The sequence below is a fragment of the Hylaeus volcanicus genome, chromosome 3 (assembly GCF_026283585.1).
Source record: "Hylaeus volcanicus isolate JK05 chromosome 3, UHH_iyHylVolc1.0_haploid, whole genome shotgun sequence".
Lineage (NCBI taxonomy): Eukaryota > Metazoa > Arthropoda > Insecta > Hymenoptera > Colletidae > Hylaeus > Hylaeus volcanicus.
In genome coordinates, this window is record NC_071978.1 from 5,284,048 (window position 1) to 5,304,286 (window position 20,239).

General features: G+C 42.4%; 2 protein-coding genes across 3 annotated transcripts; both read right to left on the reverse strand.

Moving 5' to 3' along the window:
- LOC128873909 (uncharacterized) lies at positions 1-13,719 on the reverse strand. Of its 2 annotated transcripts, none has more exons than XM_054117916.1 (5): positions 13,693-13,719; positions 5,415-5,559; positions 4,172-4,506; positions 772-882; positions 1-665 (listed from the first exon to the last, which is right to left on the reverse strand). In XM_054117916.1, exons 2-5 carry the CDS (start codon positions 5,550-5,552, stop codon positions 416-418), a joined length of 834 nt encoding a protein of 277 aa, XP_053973891.1. In that variant the 5' UTR covers positions 5,553-5,559; positions 13,693-13,719; the 3' UTR covers positions 1-415. The 2 variants fall into 2 exon arrangements, with proteins under 2 accessions (XP_053973891.1, XP_053973892.1); XM_054117917.1 differs by lacking the exon at positions 13,693-13,719 and adding an exon at positions 12,889-12,907.
- A 3,032-nt stretch (positions 13,720-16,751) lies between these two features.
- Positions 16,752-18,055, reverse strand: LOC128873523 (uncharacterized). The gene is made up of 4 exons (XM_054117149.1): positions 17,879-18,055; positions 17,312-17,505; positions 16,989-17,099; positions 16,752-16,890 (listed from the first exon to the last, which is right to left on the reverse strand). Exons 1-4 carry the CDS (start codon positions 18,053-18,055, stop codon positions 16,752-16,754), a joined length of 621 nt encoding a protein of 206 aa, XP_053973124.1.
- Positions 18,056-20,239: the final 2,184 nt, after the last annotated feature.

A 20,239-nucleotide genomic window follows, 5' to 3' on the forward strand; every position in this document is an offset into this window, starting at 1 on the left:
ACTTCAAGATCATCAAAATCGGCGAGCATCTGCATAATTACCAACATTTTTATTTACACAACACAATCTTGATCTAATTTTCATATTTTACATATTCTCGCATTTGTTCATGTACATCCTGTATATTTACACTTACAAAATCCGGAATCTGTCGCCATTCCTCGTTCGAGAACTATCCACATTCTGATCCCATAAAATCGAATTTCCCAAAAATATAGCGTTTGCATCGCGTGGCGCAGATCGCTACACATCTTTAGTAGCATCTTCTATCTTTAGCATCGCCTCTACCGGGCTCAGGTCCGCCGTTGACGACTTCCTCTTTAAATCGAGCCCCAAGAGCACCCCACGGAGACTCTAGGACTAGTTTTCTCTCGATACATCCTCCCCCAGGTTCCCCACCCCGAGAACCGTCGCCTTATTTCATGTTGTACCTATTCCACTCCCCGGAAGAGCGTCCCGGATCGGTGGCTCCGTCGTATCCGAGCGGAAGTTGAGGCTCTCGTGTCCGTTGCGCGTCGTATTTCCCGAGGGCCATGTCGATGAGGGAAAAGCTGCATCCGGCGAACATACTGGCGCAATCCTGGCCCTCGTGGCCCGCTTTATGAGCCTTGCCGTACGCGTGATGCTCATCTGGCTCGTGCGAGAACAGGCGTTTCAATGGAAACCTACAACGATGGTTTAGGGGAATTTTAAGAGTTATATTGTACTTCTTGACACACTGTACATCGAAAGGTTAGGGGAATCGTGCGGGGAAGTAATTGTGAGCCTTACGAGAATGATATCCTCAACATTTCTTCGACGAGTGTGTTCCCTTTCGGCATCAAGCGTTGGGACGCCTCGCAGAGGGCTCGAAGGACGCATGTCCTGCCGTCGAAATTCATTCTGAAAGAATGTCCATTTATTATGTATTAAAGTTAGGATATACTTCCATTAGAAAGCGATTAAATTTAACCTGGCTACCCTTGCACGTGAAAAATTGCTCGACATTAGCCTGGCTCTATATCGAAATACACAATGTTTACTCCTTGGAAAGGAGGCTTGGAGATATAAGATGGAGAGAAAACCACGGCCCTATGAAATAAGGTCGCGTCCTGTGATCGCCAATCCGAATAAATGCTTGCCATTAATTCAGAGAGATTCTTCTGTAGGGAGGATGGAGATTTGGAGGAGTGGATCCGAAGAAACTCGGTGGAATTAATGCTACGTGGCTAAGCCCGCGGAGACAATCCCCTTCTGCATCCTGCTCTCCACGCCAAATCGTTTTATCTTACGTATTATGGCTTCTTTTGGATCTCTTAAATTCGATCGATTACGAGGCCAAGGGTTTCTTTCCAAAATCTCATTTCCGACTGTAAATGGAACGCCAACGGTTGCATAACCCTACTTACGACGGAGATCCTTTCCTTTCGACCGCTTCGACGATTTTACACGGGAAAATTAGGCTTGTTCGTTCCTCTGATCGTTTATTATCGAGCCGATTCGATAACAATTGACAACATTCGAATAGTAATATTTTAACGATAACGTTTAAATAACGATACTCTGATATTCTTGTCGTAATAGCAATATTGGAACATCGAAGATTGAAGTAGTAATATTTGAACAGAAATGTTCGTTTAATGATACGTGAAATACCGAGATATTTGAAGTTTATTCGCAGCATTCGATCGTCGATGAAATATTCGACCAGTGAATTATTCCTAGCTTGAGGAGCACGCATAGTGTACAGAAACAAATGGCGGTACTATTCTCCGTAGGCCAAAAAATGATTCCAGACGTTGGTAGCGGTGGCTTTGCAAGAGGTTGGTACACGGTGTGGTGCTGGTGCTGGTACTTAAGGGTGGCATGAATCAGGGGGTGGCGCCTCAACCAGCGTGGAACGTTGCCGTAGTAGCGAGGTAACAGTCGTTGTAAGAGTAGGGGGATGAGGTTGTTTCTGAACGAGCTTGGAAGACCATTTATCTGTTTCTGGGGCCAACAGCCACGAAGGGAAATGGTTTGCTGGTTCTCTCCTCGTCTGTCTCGTTCGCTCTGCCCATAACCAGATTTATATCCACCGCCAAGGGGCTTGATTATTTTCGTCGGCTGGACGCCGCTGACCGATACAGAATCGGACGAATGTAAATGTCACGTGGAATCTTCTCGGGGAAACAATTCGAAGCGATAAAATCACGTTTTGGCGCCGTGGATGTATTTACGTTTGAAATTGATATTCTTCCGACGAAACATTTCGAGGAACTTCAATCTAGGTTGGGATGGAAAAATAGAACAATTATCCCAGGAGAAATTCTTGATACTACGAAATATATGACTTCCTTCCTAGTTGGAAGGTTATTTTAGGGAGGAAAAGGAGAAGATAAACTATTTTTTGTTAGGACGATGCAAAAATGATTCAAATAAATACAAGATTAAATAATCAAATAAATTGAGACAATCTAATGTTTCAGTATTGAATAGGAACAGCGTAAAGATCAGATATCACTGTTTCACACTCCAATAACACCATCTGAGAAATAATACTTGAATACTAATATTCGAACAATGGTATTTTAAAATCGATATTAGAACGGTACCATTCGGATGACATTAAAACAGTAAAATCCCAGTAAAGTATCAATCATTTTTTTAATAAATAAATCCAAGAATTGGATAGTGGGTTATTTACAGGGCCATCATATATCCACGATGCACGTAATAAATAAATAAATACGCAGTACATAATTGCATCGGTGCCTATCGCTGGGAGTTTTCACGACGAAGTTTATAGACCGCGGCGTCGCACTTCTCCCGTTTAGGCGTGTTGCATCCACGAGGGAGACGACGTTACGTTCACCCCTATCGACGTCTATGCGCTCGATAGGCCATCGCGCTCGATACCGTCGTCGTAACGCGACGACGACGACATTTTACACTAACGCGACCGAAATACATCACCGTAGATGACATGGAAAAAACTGAGACGGTCCGACGGGCTCTCCATAAAGGCGAACGACCGCGATCGTTCGATCACGATCGAGACTACTAAAGCCACCGTAACATTTTATTATCGGGCGTGCCACTCGCCCCAGGACCCCGCTTCCGTCTTCGTGAGAATTTATTCCTCGCTACGATTTAGAGATACGGGGTTAATGGGCACTCCTGGGCAACGTAAATGGACGTCGAGGATGTTCGAAAATTCACTCTGCCTCTCGCGATCTCTTAACTTGTCAGGGGACACGAGCATCCACGTCTGACAGGTACCAGAGGTTCGATTCTTTAGTCGTTGTCTCCCTGTTAGTTTAATTTAATTGGCGTATAATCTGCGGAGAGTCTTTGGCCGTGGAACTTTGTCTGAGAACTTACAGACTCGTGCTATTCGCTCTATTCTGGTTGTTGGAGTATATAAAATCTTCCTTCGCGCTTTGTTTAATCCTATAGTAATCGTAGAGACACTTTCTGTAAACGAGACCAACGGAGAACGTCTGACTAGGTACGGAGTCGTTTCACTTGTATGAAAGTGCACCATTCCATTCTTACAGTCCAACTTTACACTTTTACTTTCGCACGAGAATCCTTTCCTTTAAGGAAACAATCCTATGCACCTCGTCTGACTACGTATGGGTTTATTTCGCTTGTCTGCGAACACATGGTAGAATTCTATAAGTCTGACCGCATACTCTTTCTTCCTACTCGTACTTAATTGCACAGACGTCGGAGATTGGGCTTTTTCTTTAGTCAAAGAATATCGTAGAGTGTGTCCGACAACAAACGGTGTCATTTCGCTCGACTAGAAATACGACTGTGCTAGTCTGACTACATACACCACCTAGTTCCCTAATTTACTTGTCTGGAGGCATGCAGATCTATTCTACCTGTCCGACTTTTCGTAGTTCTTTTCTACTTTTCCCGTTGTTACTTTCTACGTTGTTACTTCTACCGAGAATGTATAAGAATGATTCGACCGCTGGATGAAAAAGAAATTGTCGTGTACGCTGATCACGTAACTAGTTTTTGTAAATATCCATGAAACTGTAAGAGATATGAAATGAAAGTTTGATTCGATATTCCTTCTATGGTTTTTGATATTCCACAATGTTGTGAAAAAGGAATTTTCCATAGACGAGTTTCGTATCACGGAGTGCTCGTGGAAGATGCCCTCATGGTTGCGAACAATTTCTGAATATCAACTTACGCATTCATGGCGGTCTCCAATTTACTGTAGAGGTCCCTGCGGTGTCTCCTTTGCAGGTAATAGTAATCAGGTTTATAATACTTTTTTTTGCCAGACTTGAAGCTGTATTTCTCGTAGCTGTTCCATCCTGGATAGTTTACGACATTCTTCTCGATTGCACCGACCGCGTGACCAGAGTATTTATTTCCAGGTTTCATTTGGTCGTGTCTGAGCTGCAGAAAGGGCTCGAGGGCTGGCTTGCTCTCGTTGGGCAGGTCGTACGAGATGCCCCAATTCACGCCCTCCGTGAAAATGTCGTCCGGGCTCAGTGTGTGCACCGTCATACAAAGCGCGATCTGCGGGTAGTAATTATCTAAATTCGTGGTACATTTTCACTCGACTTATCAAAAACTCGATTATAATACACCTTGTTATATTTTGAAGATATCTGTAACATTTTATTCAAATCAAATCAGATCGAGATGGGAAACTTTTCCAGGATCAATTCCTATCTCGTACGGAGAAGGTAATAATAATTACTGCAGGTCATGACGATCAGAATAAAACATTACGCGTTCCTTAGAAAATCGCACAGAAGCTTGTAGTACTTTCTCCGGATTATTGATACTCAACGCGTTGAATCCTACACTGTAATTATTAACAGTGTACCAATAGTATCGGCGCTCGTGTTAACGCGAAACGTTTGCCGTGATTCGGTATGAAGCAGTCCGTACCAGCGAGTAATAGCTTTCCGTTGTAAAACGTCGCGTCGATTTACTTTTACAATCAATCGTTTAATGCGCGACGTTTATAATGAATCACGAAACACGGGCTGGCGGCAATAATTTACAATTTGTATCATCGTAGCGAGGCATCGAGCCGTACCGGAAATTCGCGAGCGCCTGATCGAAACAATTCATGTCTGATTGAACGCTTCGCATTGAATCGGCCGTAAAATATTAAAGATCCAATAAACAGATACCGGGGGACTGAATATTGTTACAGATCGCGATCATTCTAGAGGAACTACGTTATTATGCAGTTGCGAAAAATCACTGGAGATACTTTATAGAGTCTGGAGTGATTTGTGCGAATTAATATTGGAAATTGGCGGATGATTTTTATGGTGGATAGATTGAAATGTTTAGAGGCAATAAATTAGTTCCATTCATGAATTTTTATAGTATTTAAATTTATGCGTTGACACGTTCAACTTTAATTCAAATTGTACTCGAGATTATAAACAGAATCGAGTCAAACTCACAGAGAACGTGGATCCTTCAGGAAAGACAACGTAACGTTTGCGTCGCGACAGAGTAGTGTTTCTGTCCGAGCTGACCTGATAATCACTCACGGCGACGCACAGTATTAAAAGGAGGAGACAACTTCCGTTCCGATTCATGGTTGTCCTGAAAAGAAAAGGTGAAAAGTTACCAGCGTTCCCTCGTGATAAATTCAAAAGGCTCCTCGAAGGAGCTGACCTACATTGCCTGCTACGCCCATCATCCCGATGGAACTTTATTAACATTCAAAAGCTCGAAAAAGAAGAAGTTGCTGAAGCAAACAAACCATGAGAGGGAAAGAGGAACGTGAGATCGTCGTCGGCGTCAAATCAACCGGAGCACATCGGTCCATCGTTTCAGAAAACTCTGATTACCGTAAATCCTCTGTGCTTTCTTGTATCGCGAATATCAACATCAACTGCAGACAGCAGCGTTCCTGGTTGAACAGTTCCATCTCTGGCCGACGTTATATTCTAATTACACGGAACAAAACGATCAAGAGAATGCAATTACGGAGAGAAACGGCGATGCCCTCCGTTTTTTCGTGGTTCAACGAGAATCAAACGAAACAATTTTCTGTAATGCAAGGAAATGCATGCCTGTGTCAAGCTTGGCCGCTGTTCGCAATGGAAGGGTAGCTTTTTACCTAGACGGACATTTTATTAAGGGCGCGGCCCACGATACTCTGGATTGGAGGCTGGGGGGTTATTTGTTATTTTTATTTTATGGAAAGGAGTAATTGGGTCGAGATAAAAATTCGAACACGTGTAGGTCTCTCGATGTAGTTTCACGAGATATTTTTCGTTTTTTCGAATAACTTTCCAATTGCATGAATAAAAATAGTGACTTTCATCAATTCTGCTTGCGATGAGGACTGATTTGAATCTTTCTCAAGGTCAATATTCTAATACGACGACACATTTTCGTTAACCACCTTCAAATGACCATCGCTGAAAAATCAGAAAATATATTTCTATATTCTTATAAATATTCTATCTTTCCAATCCAGTTACATTCAGCGAACAAGTAACTCGAGCAATTCTTTTTCGACTTTAAAAGGAGAAATTCAGAATCGAAGTGGTTAATTCGAGCCCGGAACGATGGCGACCGGAGAGGGTGCAATTTTCCAGCCAGTCGACAGGACACATTTCGAAGTCGCGGCCAAATTGTTTTATTTGTCCCGCCGCGGGCAAGCGCGGGACGAAAAGTTCCACCGTGGTCGGGTTTGCGGCGAGTTGTAAAGGAATTATCCAACTTCCTGGGAACAAATCTCGCTATAATCCGTTGAGAAATTGTTCGACGACTCGGGGTGAAATAAAAGAGGCGTCGAGGAGATCGGTAATTTTCTGGGCTTGGTAGGAATCGCCGTAAGCCCTGACCGTCTGACTCTTCTACGACCAGAATTGTTGGGGCAGGTCCTCGGGAAACAATCACCCACGATGGACTACCCCTCATGGCGTGAATCGATGGACAGGAACACCATTAACCCTGGGGAGACGAACTCGATTTTGATTTTTCCTGGAGAAAAGGATTTATTTCGAAACGAGGACTGTTCAATTTCTAAGGATCATTTTGTCTCCAAGCAAGGTCGTTACAAAGTCAATATACAATTTCTCTCAATGAAGACTGAGTTGCCCAGTCATCTCTTCAATCCAAACACAATTAAATTCGAGAAGACAAGAGTCCAAGGAAATTCCTAAGACTTCCCTAACTTCTTGAAGGGGTTAAGATGGCGGAGGATCGAAATGTATTCTCGACAGTGACGGAGGCACGACGCTGCCGCGCAATTGCGCGGCTAGATTGCATACTTCGCGAAAGACCGTCGATTTTTCCAGCTCGACACCGTTGAACCAGTTCACGTGCGGCCAACTTGGCGGGAATCGCCGCTAATTCATCCTCCAGTCTCCTCCCATTGCTTCTGCGATCACCTGGCAACTTACGAATCGACGACATCAGTTTCTTCAAGGAAGCCTCTTTCTTGCTCGGAAATGCTATTTTCTCCAAACGTACGACATTATGGCGAGACGATCGCTCGTTTCCTCGTGTAATTATGCATCGAATCGTCAGGTGTTCTTCCGAACGAATTCGAGCACTCGTCTTAACTTCATTTCCTCGTCTTCGATCATCTTCCTCGTCTTCCCTCTGCTTTGTGTGCTCATCATCTTCTTCGTCTTTCTCCGCCCTTACCTTCTCCGTTTTAATCCCTTAAGTGTACATTTTGATGAGAAACTTTCTCCATCTCGTGTTTGACACCGAGGACTAAGGGAATTCGAAAGAGTCTCACGAAGACTCGAGTCTTGAAGAAGTCGCGAAGAGACTGTCTGTGTTTTATAATTGAACACGGCGAAGAGTTTAATTGACGAAGTTTCGCCCAGAATTTCACGGAGATCCCGTGGAATCGTTTGTTCTTCTGCTCCGGGTGCGGGGCGTTTCAATTGCCGTATTATTAATTTAGTGCACGCTGAGATTCGGTTTGACCGTCGTTCTCGAATTTTATTTTCGTTTGTTCTAGCCGGGAAGTTTACACGGGATGAATGACGATCAAAGGAAATTCCCAGGGTTATTAGTATCATTTTCTCTTTCTTTTTACTCTGCTTTTACTTTGTTTTATTTTAATTAGATTAAATTTGAAAATAAAAGGAATCGACTTGCGAGAATATTACTTATACAAGACTTTCACTGAACAAAAAATCCGATATTTAAATCGAGTCTCGTCTTTCTCAAACGAAAGAGAAAAAGTACAATTACCATACTTTATGCGTCCACCCCCTTCCACATAAATCCGCGACGTCTTCCTAAAAGGAATCGAATACCTCTTGGCAAATCCCGACGCGCATAAATTGTTCTTTTAGCCGAGCAATTAACGCGATCGGACACATCGACAATGAAAAAGTCCCGCAATTTTCTTGGGAAGACCTCGTTACTGCTCCCTTCGCGGCCATGAAAGGCATCGTCGTCCTCGCCGTCTCTACGATTCAGCCATTAATAATAAAATACATTTCCGTGTTTTCTCTCCTTCTCTCCGCATTATGACTTCGCGTTCCGTCGTCATTTTTCTTCTTTGATTATCCTCCTTTCGCCATTTCCCTCCGGTTTTCTTTATTCCCGCGTTACTGCTCCCTCCCCTCCCCTCCCCCCTCCAAGCCACCGTCCCTTCGTTGTTCCAAGGAATTCCACCTTTGTCGCTGGGAAAAAGGATATTGTCGAATTCCTTCGGCGCCCTGCCACCGCCATTTTACGTCTTGTCGAGCGAACGTCAATTTTCCCGGCGCAATTTTCGGCAACGCTTTCCATCTTTGTCCCTTTGGCTAAGCTCTGTGTTATTAATATTCCTCTCTTGGCCGGCGTCATTATGTCCCATACTTTATTATACCTCGCTCACTGTATTCACTCTTTCGACCCTTTCACCGCGGCCTCATTAGTAAGATCATTTTCTGCCTCGGTATTATATCCAGTGCTACAGTGGCTCTCAGTCCTCCAGAAGGAAAACTTTTAGCGGCTTCACCCTTGAGGACTGAGAATTAAATTTTCGAAGAATTTTCACGCAATTTTATTCGTTCTATAATTATATATCCCAGATTGGAGTGTCGTTATTAAAGAGATATATGGTTTTATTCGATGGCGAAAGTAGACATTACGGTATCAAGAACTATTTTTAAGCTTAACTTATTTACTAAACGAACGTAGTCGAACGGTGCAAACCCAAAATTTAGTTTCAATGAAATCCACGCGTCGCGAGTGGAAAGTACTCGTGGCCGGATTGTTCAATCACCTACGAATTTTTATCTAGTTTTTATTCACTCGGTTCACAAAAGCGTCCCGCGACCGCAACGGAAACGTTTTTTAGGAAATGGAAAGGAACGAATGTTGTAGTTTTCACTCCCCCCCCCCCCCCCCTGTGTTGGTATTTTATTCCAAATCGGTGGAGTGAAAATTGCGAACGACCCAGCGGGGGAAAAAAGCGTTCTGATTCTATCGTTGTTGAGCGGCAGTACGCCATTTGTTTACTAAAAGCTATTGAAATAGACAGAATGCGGTACGTTCGAACGAGGAAATCACGAAATCGCACGTAATTCGAGCGCGAACGACCGATTTTTTTTCCTCTGGGACTGTCAATTAAGCCAAATGTACCATTAGTCGACCGTTCGATAGTTGCACAATTCACATGAACAAACAACGGACTCGACAATAGAGATGTATCGATATTTGCACTTACAACGCGTTCATCACATTCTGGTTTCGTCGAAAGGGATAAAAGTAATTTCTTTTGAAAGCCATGTAACAGTTTTCGTTTGATTTCGAACAGTAGAGTTCACAAATTAGACTCAATTAGAACTTGAATTTATATCGGGTTTTCCAGAAAGCTCGTGCCAATTTTTCAGAAAAATTCAAAAGCACATTTATTGAATAACATAGGTATCATTTTGTTCCACAACCCCTTTCGCCTTTTAAGGGATGTATCGTTACTGTAAATTACATATAACATTCGAAGATAATTATTCAGCTCTTGTGATTGAATAATTTGAGATTCAATAATTTAATTCTACTGTACAAATTCGCTAAAAGTTTGCTCCTCCTATGGAGGATCCCTGAGAAGATAGAGTTTGAGAGTCACTGAGCTGCAAAGCATCATTTTCAAAACAACGAAATTACCTCTATAGCTCTAAATCGGAACACTGGCATCCTTATACGTAGAAAAGAGGTAAAGGGGGAGCGTTAAGGCGACGATGTCGCCCAAGTTCGATAACTTAAACAACGGAATCCAATCGCATGTGCTGTGATTTAAATTTGGACGAGCTTGGCGAACGTCAAATCGAATGAAATTTCCGTCTGATCGAATCAGAACACGGGCCCCCTTACCCCGGAATCTCCCCGGAATCTATTAGACGAGTCAACATAAACGATTGAAATTTCTCGAGTACTTTCCACCCTCGTTCGTTCGTTCTCGTTGTAACTTCTGCACACTGGGAACATTGCGAACGTGATTCTACCGTTCCCCGAAAACTATTTCTCATTCGGGAAGCAGAAACGTGCAAATATTGGCGATACGTTAACATATTGTATTACTTTCGATCAGGAATTTCACCGTGGTACTGTTAAGGGCGTGTTATGAAACCTTTTCGACGAAAGCAATTAAATGAAATATTTTTTACATGATTAATCAACTGTGTTACACGAATATTTTTTAGTGTAAACGTTTTTGATACGGCAGCGCCTGGAATAATAGCTAACGAAAGTGGGGTCGGTTGAGATAAAGGGGGACGAAGATACTCAAGTTTTGCGTTAATTGAGGATTGTTCTACGATAATAATGCGACGAAGAGAAAATGAAGCTTTCTGACTAGAATATTAATACACCAACTCTTTTTCAAATATTGTTAAATACCGCGCCTCGAACTACACAAAATTAATATCCAAGCACGCTCCCCCGGTAAATGTGAACAGTTAGGTGTTTCATTAGCGTATTGACAGCTCTGTAAAATCCGACGATTAATCTTTCTCGAACACTTGCCAGTTCTCTGCGAGACCCTTTTCACATTCGTTACGAACATTGTTCGATATCGGCAATAATTTTCGTCGATGCCGGCCGCGTATCGTTTAAAATCGACAGCTCTGTACATCCCCCGAGTTACCGAGCAGCCCGTGCTTTTTATTTATCGAATTCGTACGATGAAACGGCCCGTCGACCCCGAAATTATCTCCTCGTCAAGCGTGGGCGGCAGCCAGCGAGCAACGGGCGTCGTTTATTGCGTCGCCGGGTGACATTTCGCGCGCCTCGTTTTTCTTCCCACCCTGCGCGTTTCGACCGCGTCTACGAAATCGTTTTGGTTCGACGAGAATTGATGTCATTTTTACCGACTTTCGGAGGGCTCCCGGCGCGATTCGTCACAATACATCGAAAGTCGCGTTTTGCTCAAGGTAACACTTTGTCAAACTTTCTTATGTAGAACCATAAGTGTGATATATATGAAGAATAGAATAGACACTCCGCAGTGATCTATTTGTCATTTATTTTACAAATTCTTCCACGATTTTCATGTGGAACAATTAATTCTGCTATAGAATAAAGAATTCTTACACGGAATAATTCTTTCTTTAAATGGGTAATTCTGTCGCATTATATTTCTTTAGTTTCTAGGATCAGGTTCTACTGTACAATCTTTATTTTTAATATGCTCCACTATCTCATAACTTTTTCTCAATTCTCCGCTGTATTAAATTCCATCTTTTTTCTTAACGAAGCTCTCACCATATTGTGTACTGCCTCTACTCTGTTTCTTTTTTTTAAACAGAGGTTCTACTGTACCCCGTTTTGTTTTGTTCTTTATCCTCTACCGTTTCCCGTTTTCTTTTATCCTCTACCGTTTCCCGTTGTTCTCACCTTTTGACGAGGCCTTTGCCACAGCATATTTCCCTTTTCCTCGTATTCCCGCGCGTTTTCACAAAAAGGATCTAATTCCCGTAAACATAGAAACAAATAAAACGTCGAACGATCGATAGCTGTCGGCACACGAAGTCACGTTCTCGATTAACGTCTTAGGAGGTCGACGTTCACTCGACAAGACGCGGAACTAGCCGAGAAATTTTCGTGTCGTTTCCGTGCTTTCCCGCGCGTTGATTGTGATAAATCCTATCCGATCGAGCGAGAGGTTCATTCGATGCGACGGCTGTTTCGTCGCTCGCACGGATTTTCGCGAACGCGTCTACCCTTCGATCCTGGCCCGTCAATGGACGACTGGCTCCGAGGAAATGCAATAAATTTCCGCCCCCGTGGCAACTCCAGCTTGTATTGGAAACATTTTGGCGCTGCGAAATTTCTGCACCCCCGTCAATTATGGAATTGTTACGGAATTTTTTAAAATACCTCCAAGCGGAATTAAACTGCACGTACGCTCGTCGACACATGTTGACTTTGCTGTGGCCACCATGTAGATTCAAAACTTTCTGTGCAGGTGCTGGTTTTAATCAAGCTTCTATTAATCGATAGACTTATTAGTGCATATGGTTATTCGTCAGGATTCCGATAGTAAATGTAAGGGGTCCCTGAGTCGTGATATAAAATTAAATTTCGATGAATCTAACTATTTATAAAATTCAACGTTGTTAATGTTCCTCTGGTCTAAATATCGGAAGAGGAAAATAAAAATTGAGAGCGTAAAAACAATGATAGATACACCAGGAGATACCGCGACTTGATAATTAGAATATTAATGATTTAAATAAAGTGTGACACAGCGGGATATTAAGAATGAAAATTCAATAAACGAGTGTCTAGAGATCCAAGCATCTGGTGGTCCCAGAGGTGAACAGAAGATCGATGCTCCCGGTGGAAATATCTTGTAACTCACTTCGGTAAACTCTTTAGGAAGCAGGAAATTGTTAGTCGGCCGTGGAAGAGCGGCCTGGCAGGAGAAATGATCGATAGGTGACGCCGATACTGCAAAACACAACGGACCTCGAACGACCGTGGCAGCCCTTTCTGGCGTGAACGATGGCGGCGACGTGATCTCGCTTATCGGGGAAACTGTATTATCGAGACTCCTTCACGGCCTCCTTTCTTTCCCCGCGACGTATAGCCCGGTCGTTAAGGGCTCGGAGAAATATGATATTGCGATCGTTCTCACCTCTCATTCGTCCAATTCGATTTTACCTGTCGGCCTGGAAACGCTGGGAAATTGATAACGACCCCTGGACGTCGCGATTCAAAGTATAGAATGCGAAAATTGTTATTTTTGTTATTCCAGGGAAGAGAAAAATGTGTACGTCCTACGGAATCAAGAATGTATGTTCTTTGCACTGGTCGATTTCTGTTGAATACAGAATTTCGTTGCGAGATAAAGAATTCTGTCGTGGAATAAAGGATTTTGCAATGAACAAAATGAGTTCTTCTGTGAAGTAAAGAATTCAGTTATAGAATAAAGGATTCTTCTGTGGAACAATAAATTCTGCTATAAAATAAAGAATTCTTTTGCGGAATAATAATTTCTATTATAGAATAAAGAACGAATAAAGAATTCTGCGATAAACTAATGAATTCTTATGTAGAACAAAATGTTCCTCATGGAAATATTCTATAATTCTCTCTTTCGTCCACAGAGGAACACGTAATTAACCTCGCAAGACTTATTATACCGACAATCGCGAAGATTTGAATATAACACGAATGGGTCCACCGTCAGAAATTTCACGTCGCGAACGAACGTAAAAATTCGCATTTTAAGCGACGCAAGAACGCGCGTATGGAAATGAATTTACTCACCAGCGGCACTTGCTCCTCAACGAGGTCTTCTCGACGAATGGCACCCGGGTCGGTGTCAAACGACCGTTATCGTTGCGTTTCGAGCACGGAACGGACCATTGTCAAGTTCATTAACGCTTCCCGCGTTCCTTCGGTTCATTTGACGAACAATTAGCAGCCAGCTGGTCGAACGACCGTGCCGGGCTGTCGCGGGAGAACGCTAATCGCTGTCACCGCTATCGTTGATTATGCGAGACCGTATTTTGCGTAATAATTTTGTGTCCCGAGCAGACATACTTCAGGAGACAATGTACAGCATTGGGAAACTGGAATGTCGGACGAAACATGAAGATTATAAGTCTATTTCTATAAACTACACATGGTAAAGAAAGGAATCGTTTCTATATTTTAGAGCATTCTTTGTATACTTTGATTTTGGGGTGGAGTAAAGAGCTCCATACTTTATTTAAAACAAGAATACTTTACCTTTATCAAAATTGTACGTTACACCCACAGGACAGAAAATAATATTCTTTCCATCGTTCAATAATCTTGAACATAAAGAATACAGGAAACACAAAGCTAAAAATAAATGAGAGATCATCTCGAAAATGAGATAAGGTAATTGAAGATGAAACGTGACTGGCGGAAGTTGGTAAAATTGGGTCGCGTCCTCGAAATAGACCTTTGGGGTTTCTAAACTATCGCGAGAGGACGATGAAAGAGTTTTAAGGAGAGTGATTAGCGTTCGACGATGAGGATAGCTCGTCCAGGGCGCACGGTGAATTCCGAGGAGTCGAAAAGCTACGTGACGTTAGACAGTAAACTTCCACGAAGCTCAATTTCCGCGGCGCAGCAGACAATCGATGTACAAGGATAGACGTTAATAACGTCGCAGTTTCAGTGGAAGTTTCGCGGGAGGGTGTGCAATTATGTTGACAACTATTTTGAAAACTTCGATGGTCTGGGAAACTCGCCCCGACGAAGTTCCCGAGGTACTGGAAACTTTCGGAAAATTGCGACTCGCGTTCAGGCCGGGGATGTGCTCGTTCTCGTCTTCTAAAAAGATTATCTTCAGCCTCTATCGTTTCCATAATTTCCCCTAAACGGTCGCGATACCCTAATAAATGAATCCTCGTTCGAAACGCTTTCCTCTAGAATGTTTTTATGTTGTACGCCTGGATAGACATCTTGGTTTATTGTATAGGCTATTAAGGCGAACCAAAAGTTCGTGGATTTTTTACGTTGTTGTGCGATATTTTGAAGTCATTAAAATTACTTTATATGCAAGTATTACGTATCATTTTGTAGCTTTTGAAAAGCTATTTCATATTTAATCATTACCTACAGTAATTTATTTTCGTTTTAGTAAAATCATGGAAAATTTTCAGATTCCAGTAGTGACGTAAAAGTATTCAAATCTCGAAATTTCCCATGATTTTACTAAAACGAAAATAAATTATGCAAGAATTCTATAAAAGAAACCTCCGTTCTTTATAGAAGAATTTGTTAACACGTTGACTGCCAGACAAATATTCTTTAAAGTTTCTACTACAATGAAATATTATTTCGCTATTGGAGACTGCATAATCAAACATTTATCGTCGTATTTATTCTTGTAATTTCATCAAAATTCACGAATTTGGTTTAAATTCATTTCCTTTGATGCTTGACATTCGGAATTAATTTCTTTAGTTCTTCAGTGGAAAGCACTGTCACCCACGTGTGGGTGACATGGCGATCAACGTGTTAATCTATGAAGTAGTTGTACAGAAGTTCCTGAAATATTCAACAAGAATTTCTCAAACGAAATTTGAAAAGTTTCACAAGCCAAGCAAGAAACAAAAATAGATTTCCTTTAGACTTTAACACCAAGAAGAAAACAAACGTACGAGTACTTGTCCGATTACACTGTAAGAGGATTATGAAAATGAGTAAATTTGTTGATCGAACCACAGCTGTGGGAAATGTTTGAGCGTAGGCGGTAGCCGTGGCAATAATCGCAGCCACGCGTGTCGATTACGTTGTCACGCATGACGTCGCGGGGTAAAACAGCCCGTCACAGCCACCAGGAGCGCGACACATGCGTCGTGACGTCGGCGTCGTGTCGCATCGCGACTGGTTACCCGGTTTCGAATGTGTATTAACCGCTTATCCACTTCGCCCGTCTCACTTGGTTGGGACGTTTACGCCTTGAGGGCTTCAAACAGCAGGGATTCTCCCCCAGGGCTTAAGAAGTTCGTTGATGACAAGGCTGGGATTTATGGGAGCTGAGATAACCTTAACTTCTCCGTCTGGGCGTCTATCGAGCTTTGGGTATTTCCACTCAGGCGTTTTTTAAGAACAAAATTCCAAGGAGTTCGACAATTTAAAACCATCTAACAAATAACATTTTCGGAAGCTCTGGAAAGCTTCTGAAGTTCGCGAACTGTTTGGAAGGGGCAACTTTGTCCAGAATTAATTGGACCAATGGGATTTCGGAACTGATGCTGCCCGACTTTCTCGGAGTCCTCTGTGCCTTCTATTTAACTTTCTTCCCTCCCCGCGGCACTCCCTTATGAACGAAACGTTCCGTCTCGGTGAATCGACTCTTTCGTTCGCTACTCCGATTACACGCCTTGAGAAATCGACGGAAAGAAGCTTGTTAAGGACATCGAATCGAACCGAATTGACCATACGGGACGCTATTGTAACGCTATTTCTGTGAACTACCCATTTCCTGCGTTGGGAGATAGAGATACTTCAGGATTGTGAAATATCATTTTTGCAAAGAATACGGGTTACAGGGTTAATTTACTTAGCTGGACGTGTTTGGAATCTTTATTTTAAATGATAATTGAATCATTTGTTCTTGATGTCTTTTTAATTATGTGAAGATTCACCCAGGCTTAGCTAGAAAATTATATTGGGTAAAAGAACAACTACAGTAAAATGAGAGAAATTACCTTTTTTTTATAACACTTAAGAATATGTTGCACACATCAATTTGAGTAGCAAAAGTATAAGTGGCTTGAAATTTTTGGACGACCTAACATTTAATCCGAATGAAGAGATAATATCGAGTAAAAAAATATTTATTGTCAGGATAGAGTGTCAGAGTACAGGTTAAATAACAATATCTGTAGCAAGGAAAAGGGGCACGAGTAAGCAACGTCGCAGGGCTCCTTCGTCCTGTAAGCAGTGTCGTAGTGATCAGTTTCAGCCACATTCTCAACGTTTCTGTAATGAAAAATTACAGATGCTCATAATGGACAATTGCTACAACAAGGTCTAAGCTGTGGTATTTTATAAAAAAGATTCAAGGTGATTCATGATACCTCAGGATCACTCGAATGGCGTCCTCTACGAAGGAAACGCCTGGTGGGCTCAGCAACGTTCTTGCTTCGCATATTGTTCTTAGAACGCATTGTCTTCCTGGTAGATTTTGACTGAAAGAAGTTTATATCAGTGCTGTTACGATGTTGTACATACGAGAGTAAAGTAACATCAATCCGTAATGCTGGATAGTTTCAGCGTTAATCCCAGATTCATCTTACAATTAATTTCCCTCGAATTCAAAAAAATTTAGGTGGTGCAGCTAGTATTCAATATCAAGCATTATTTTCAAGGGCCAGTGCAACTCACAATTTATTTAACGTACCTATCGAACGCTGTTTCAAAATTGGCGTACAATTCTCGTCGATGCCGTCGCTTGATGATCCACGGTTTTTTTATGAAATGTTTCCTCTTATAGTACTCCTGAGTCTGTATAGGCCAGATCGTGTCAAACTCGAAGTCGAGGTACCAGCTGCTTGGCAGTTGGAGTTGAATCGATTGCAGAGTGGACATAGTCATCTAAACAAAAATAACACTTCTGTTTTCGTTATAAGCTCGTTAACACATGTAGCGTTTCAACTGTAAACATACTTTATAGTCCACACATCTCGAGTCGACTCGTAACAGAATCAAACAAAGTCAAATCTAAACTACCAACGATACCCAGTCACGTCATAAGCACAGTGTCTCCAAAATTGAATATCAATCAACAATTACAAACTCCCCAAACGGCACACACGAAGATTCACCACTCTTTCCACAAAAACATCCCCGGACCCTCCATCTTGCTTCCCTCGAAGCACCCGAGAGATCCTCGCCCAACGATCGATCCTGGTTTGAATTAAACGTGGATTCAGCTCCCACCAGCGACATCATCGATGGACACACTTACCACGAAAGCGCTGTCCTTTGGAAACGTCAGCCTCCTGCGTCTGGAGAGGTTCCCCGTCGACCTTCGAGCCGGGATTGTTAAGACTGTGTCGTTACGGTGACACTCGGCGTCCCCCAGGACCAGCTGCTCCAGGTCCAGGATCTTGGCAAGAATCAGGACGAGCCACGGGGCTCTCATTTCTCGGAATCACCGGGCTGATATCAGCCGTCTTGCGGAACTGGAAGACCTCAGACCTCTCCTGGGAGCTGCCACCCAGGAAAGTTTTTCAGGAAAGTCAGGAACATCTTTCGCGGTTAACGTCGATGCGCCGACCGTTCGCGATTCCGTTCGCGAAATGTCCACGGTCGCGTGAACGAACGTTGGATCATGGGACTGTTTAGTCGGCCAGTTATCGACTCGAGACTTCCTGTCACGAGGAAACTCCTGGAATCGCTCGCTAATGCTGTAATAATCGGCTGTGAATTTGTTGGAGGACTTCTCGAAGCAAGAGTTCATTGGCGAGCGTTATTTTAGGGCCTGAGAATGTATTTCTGTCGGATGCTAATACGTTTATGAAAGGATTTGTTTACGAATGGTCTGGGTATTAATTCATGGCGAGGGTGTGGAGACTTGTTCGCATATTGCTGCAGGGATTTTATATTATACGGAGTGTGGCATTTAAGATAGACCACCCGAATAATTCGCTTACTTTTAGCGATAAAAAAACGTGTCGAACGAGAGTTGTTTGATTTCGAGGAGCACGTAACGTGGCGCCAATAACTTTTTATCGGTGGAAGTGTAGTGTTTATCTTATTTAATATATCGGTTATTTTATGTATTCCATTTAACGAAGTTATAAACTCTTCAGCCCTTAATAGTAAAACTCCCTTGGAGCACCTTATCAGGGACAAGTAACATTTTCCACCAAATCAAGCAACAGAAAGTTGATAGAAATAAGATCCGAAGGAGTCGTTCTTCCACGACGACGGAATTTCCTCGTCGACAATTTCGCTATGTCCGGTGCATTTCGTCGAGCTTATTTTCGAACGTACATTCGAGTTTTTCGGTTCGATTTGTCGTCGAAGGCTTTAAATCTGCATTCCAGGCAGTTCTGAAAGATTCTGGAAAGGAAGGTTGACTTCCAGCCACGAGCCACGCTGCGGACCGCGACTATGCGGGATCACGGTGCCCCCTAAATTTCCCAAATCTCACGAAATGTATGCGACGGCGACGTCTCCGCGTTATCCAATCTCCAAGAATCCTGACCGTTCTCGTGGCTTTCATCCGCTGGGTAATTTCACTTTGGGCTTTTCCTTTCGAACCAGGGACGGGGTCTACCATCAAACTAACGAACCTTTAGCTTATTTGTCATTTTACAAATTAAACTGCTCAGAGGGTTCGAAGAAAACTTGGAATGAAAAATGGCGCTTCACGAAATACTGCAATATTTTCTATTTGGTGTTGTTATCAAAACTGACTCTTATAGGATGGTCATCCATGATGTCTTTCAATTTTGATATATTTTTCCAATGTCGATTTCTTTACCATACCATAACTTAAAATTATATTCTTTTTCATCCACTTGACTCCGGTACCTTTTTCGTTTAAAATTGTCTTTACTTCCATTTCTGTGCTTCCTACCCCTACATACTCTTTTATTAAACATAGAACCACTGATTATTTCAGCAATAAAAAGGTCTAAGAGCCTCCTCGTAAAAAAGTAAATAAATAAATTTCTTTCTTGGAATCTCCAAGTTCGATTGTTCAAATCTCTAAACTTTTATTAATTTTTTCTTCCTTAAAAGGAGAGGGTCCCTCTGTAGCAATTCCTTCAGAATCCATTGAGTCTAGATCCGTTCCTGCATCAACCACTCTTCGCCACACCCTGTTCCTCTTTTCTTTCTCCCCTTACAACCGAAGACATCGCTGGATAGTCGCTCGCGATGAGTCGAGAGAGATTTATTGAACGTCCCAGAGACGAACTGATTTCGCTCGTCCGAATCTGGCCCGATGGCCCTTAATTAAACGGGTCGCTGCATTTTAAACGGGGACAGGGAATTTCCGAAATTACGGCTGGGCAATACTTTCCCGAATAAATGAATGCTTGATGTCCTGGGTAAAGCGAGTCGTTTCGTGGAAGCCAACTGTAATCCCAACCGGAAACTTTGACGCGTGAATTATGGCGTAATAGTGCTATTTTTGTGACGTTTCTCCTCGAAAAATGAAACAGGTTCGTTCGTTTCCTCGAATTTTATATGTACAGCTTGTTTATATCAATACTGCATACGCTAAAGTTTAATAAACTCGTCGAAAAGCGGTCGTTTAGCAAGACAAACTTTCTGGACCTCAGATTTGTAAATAAAACATGTTTGTTCGATATAC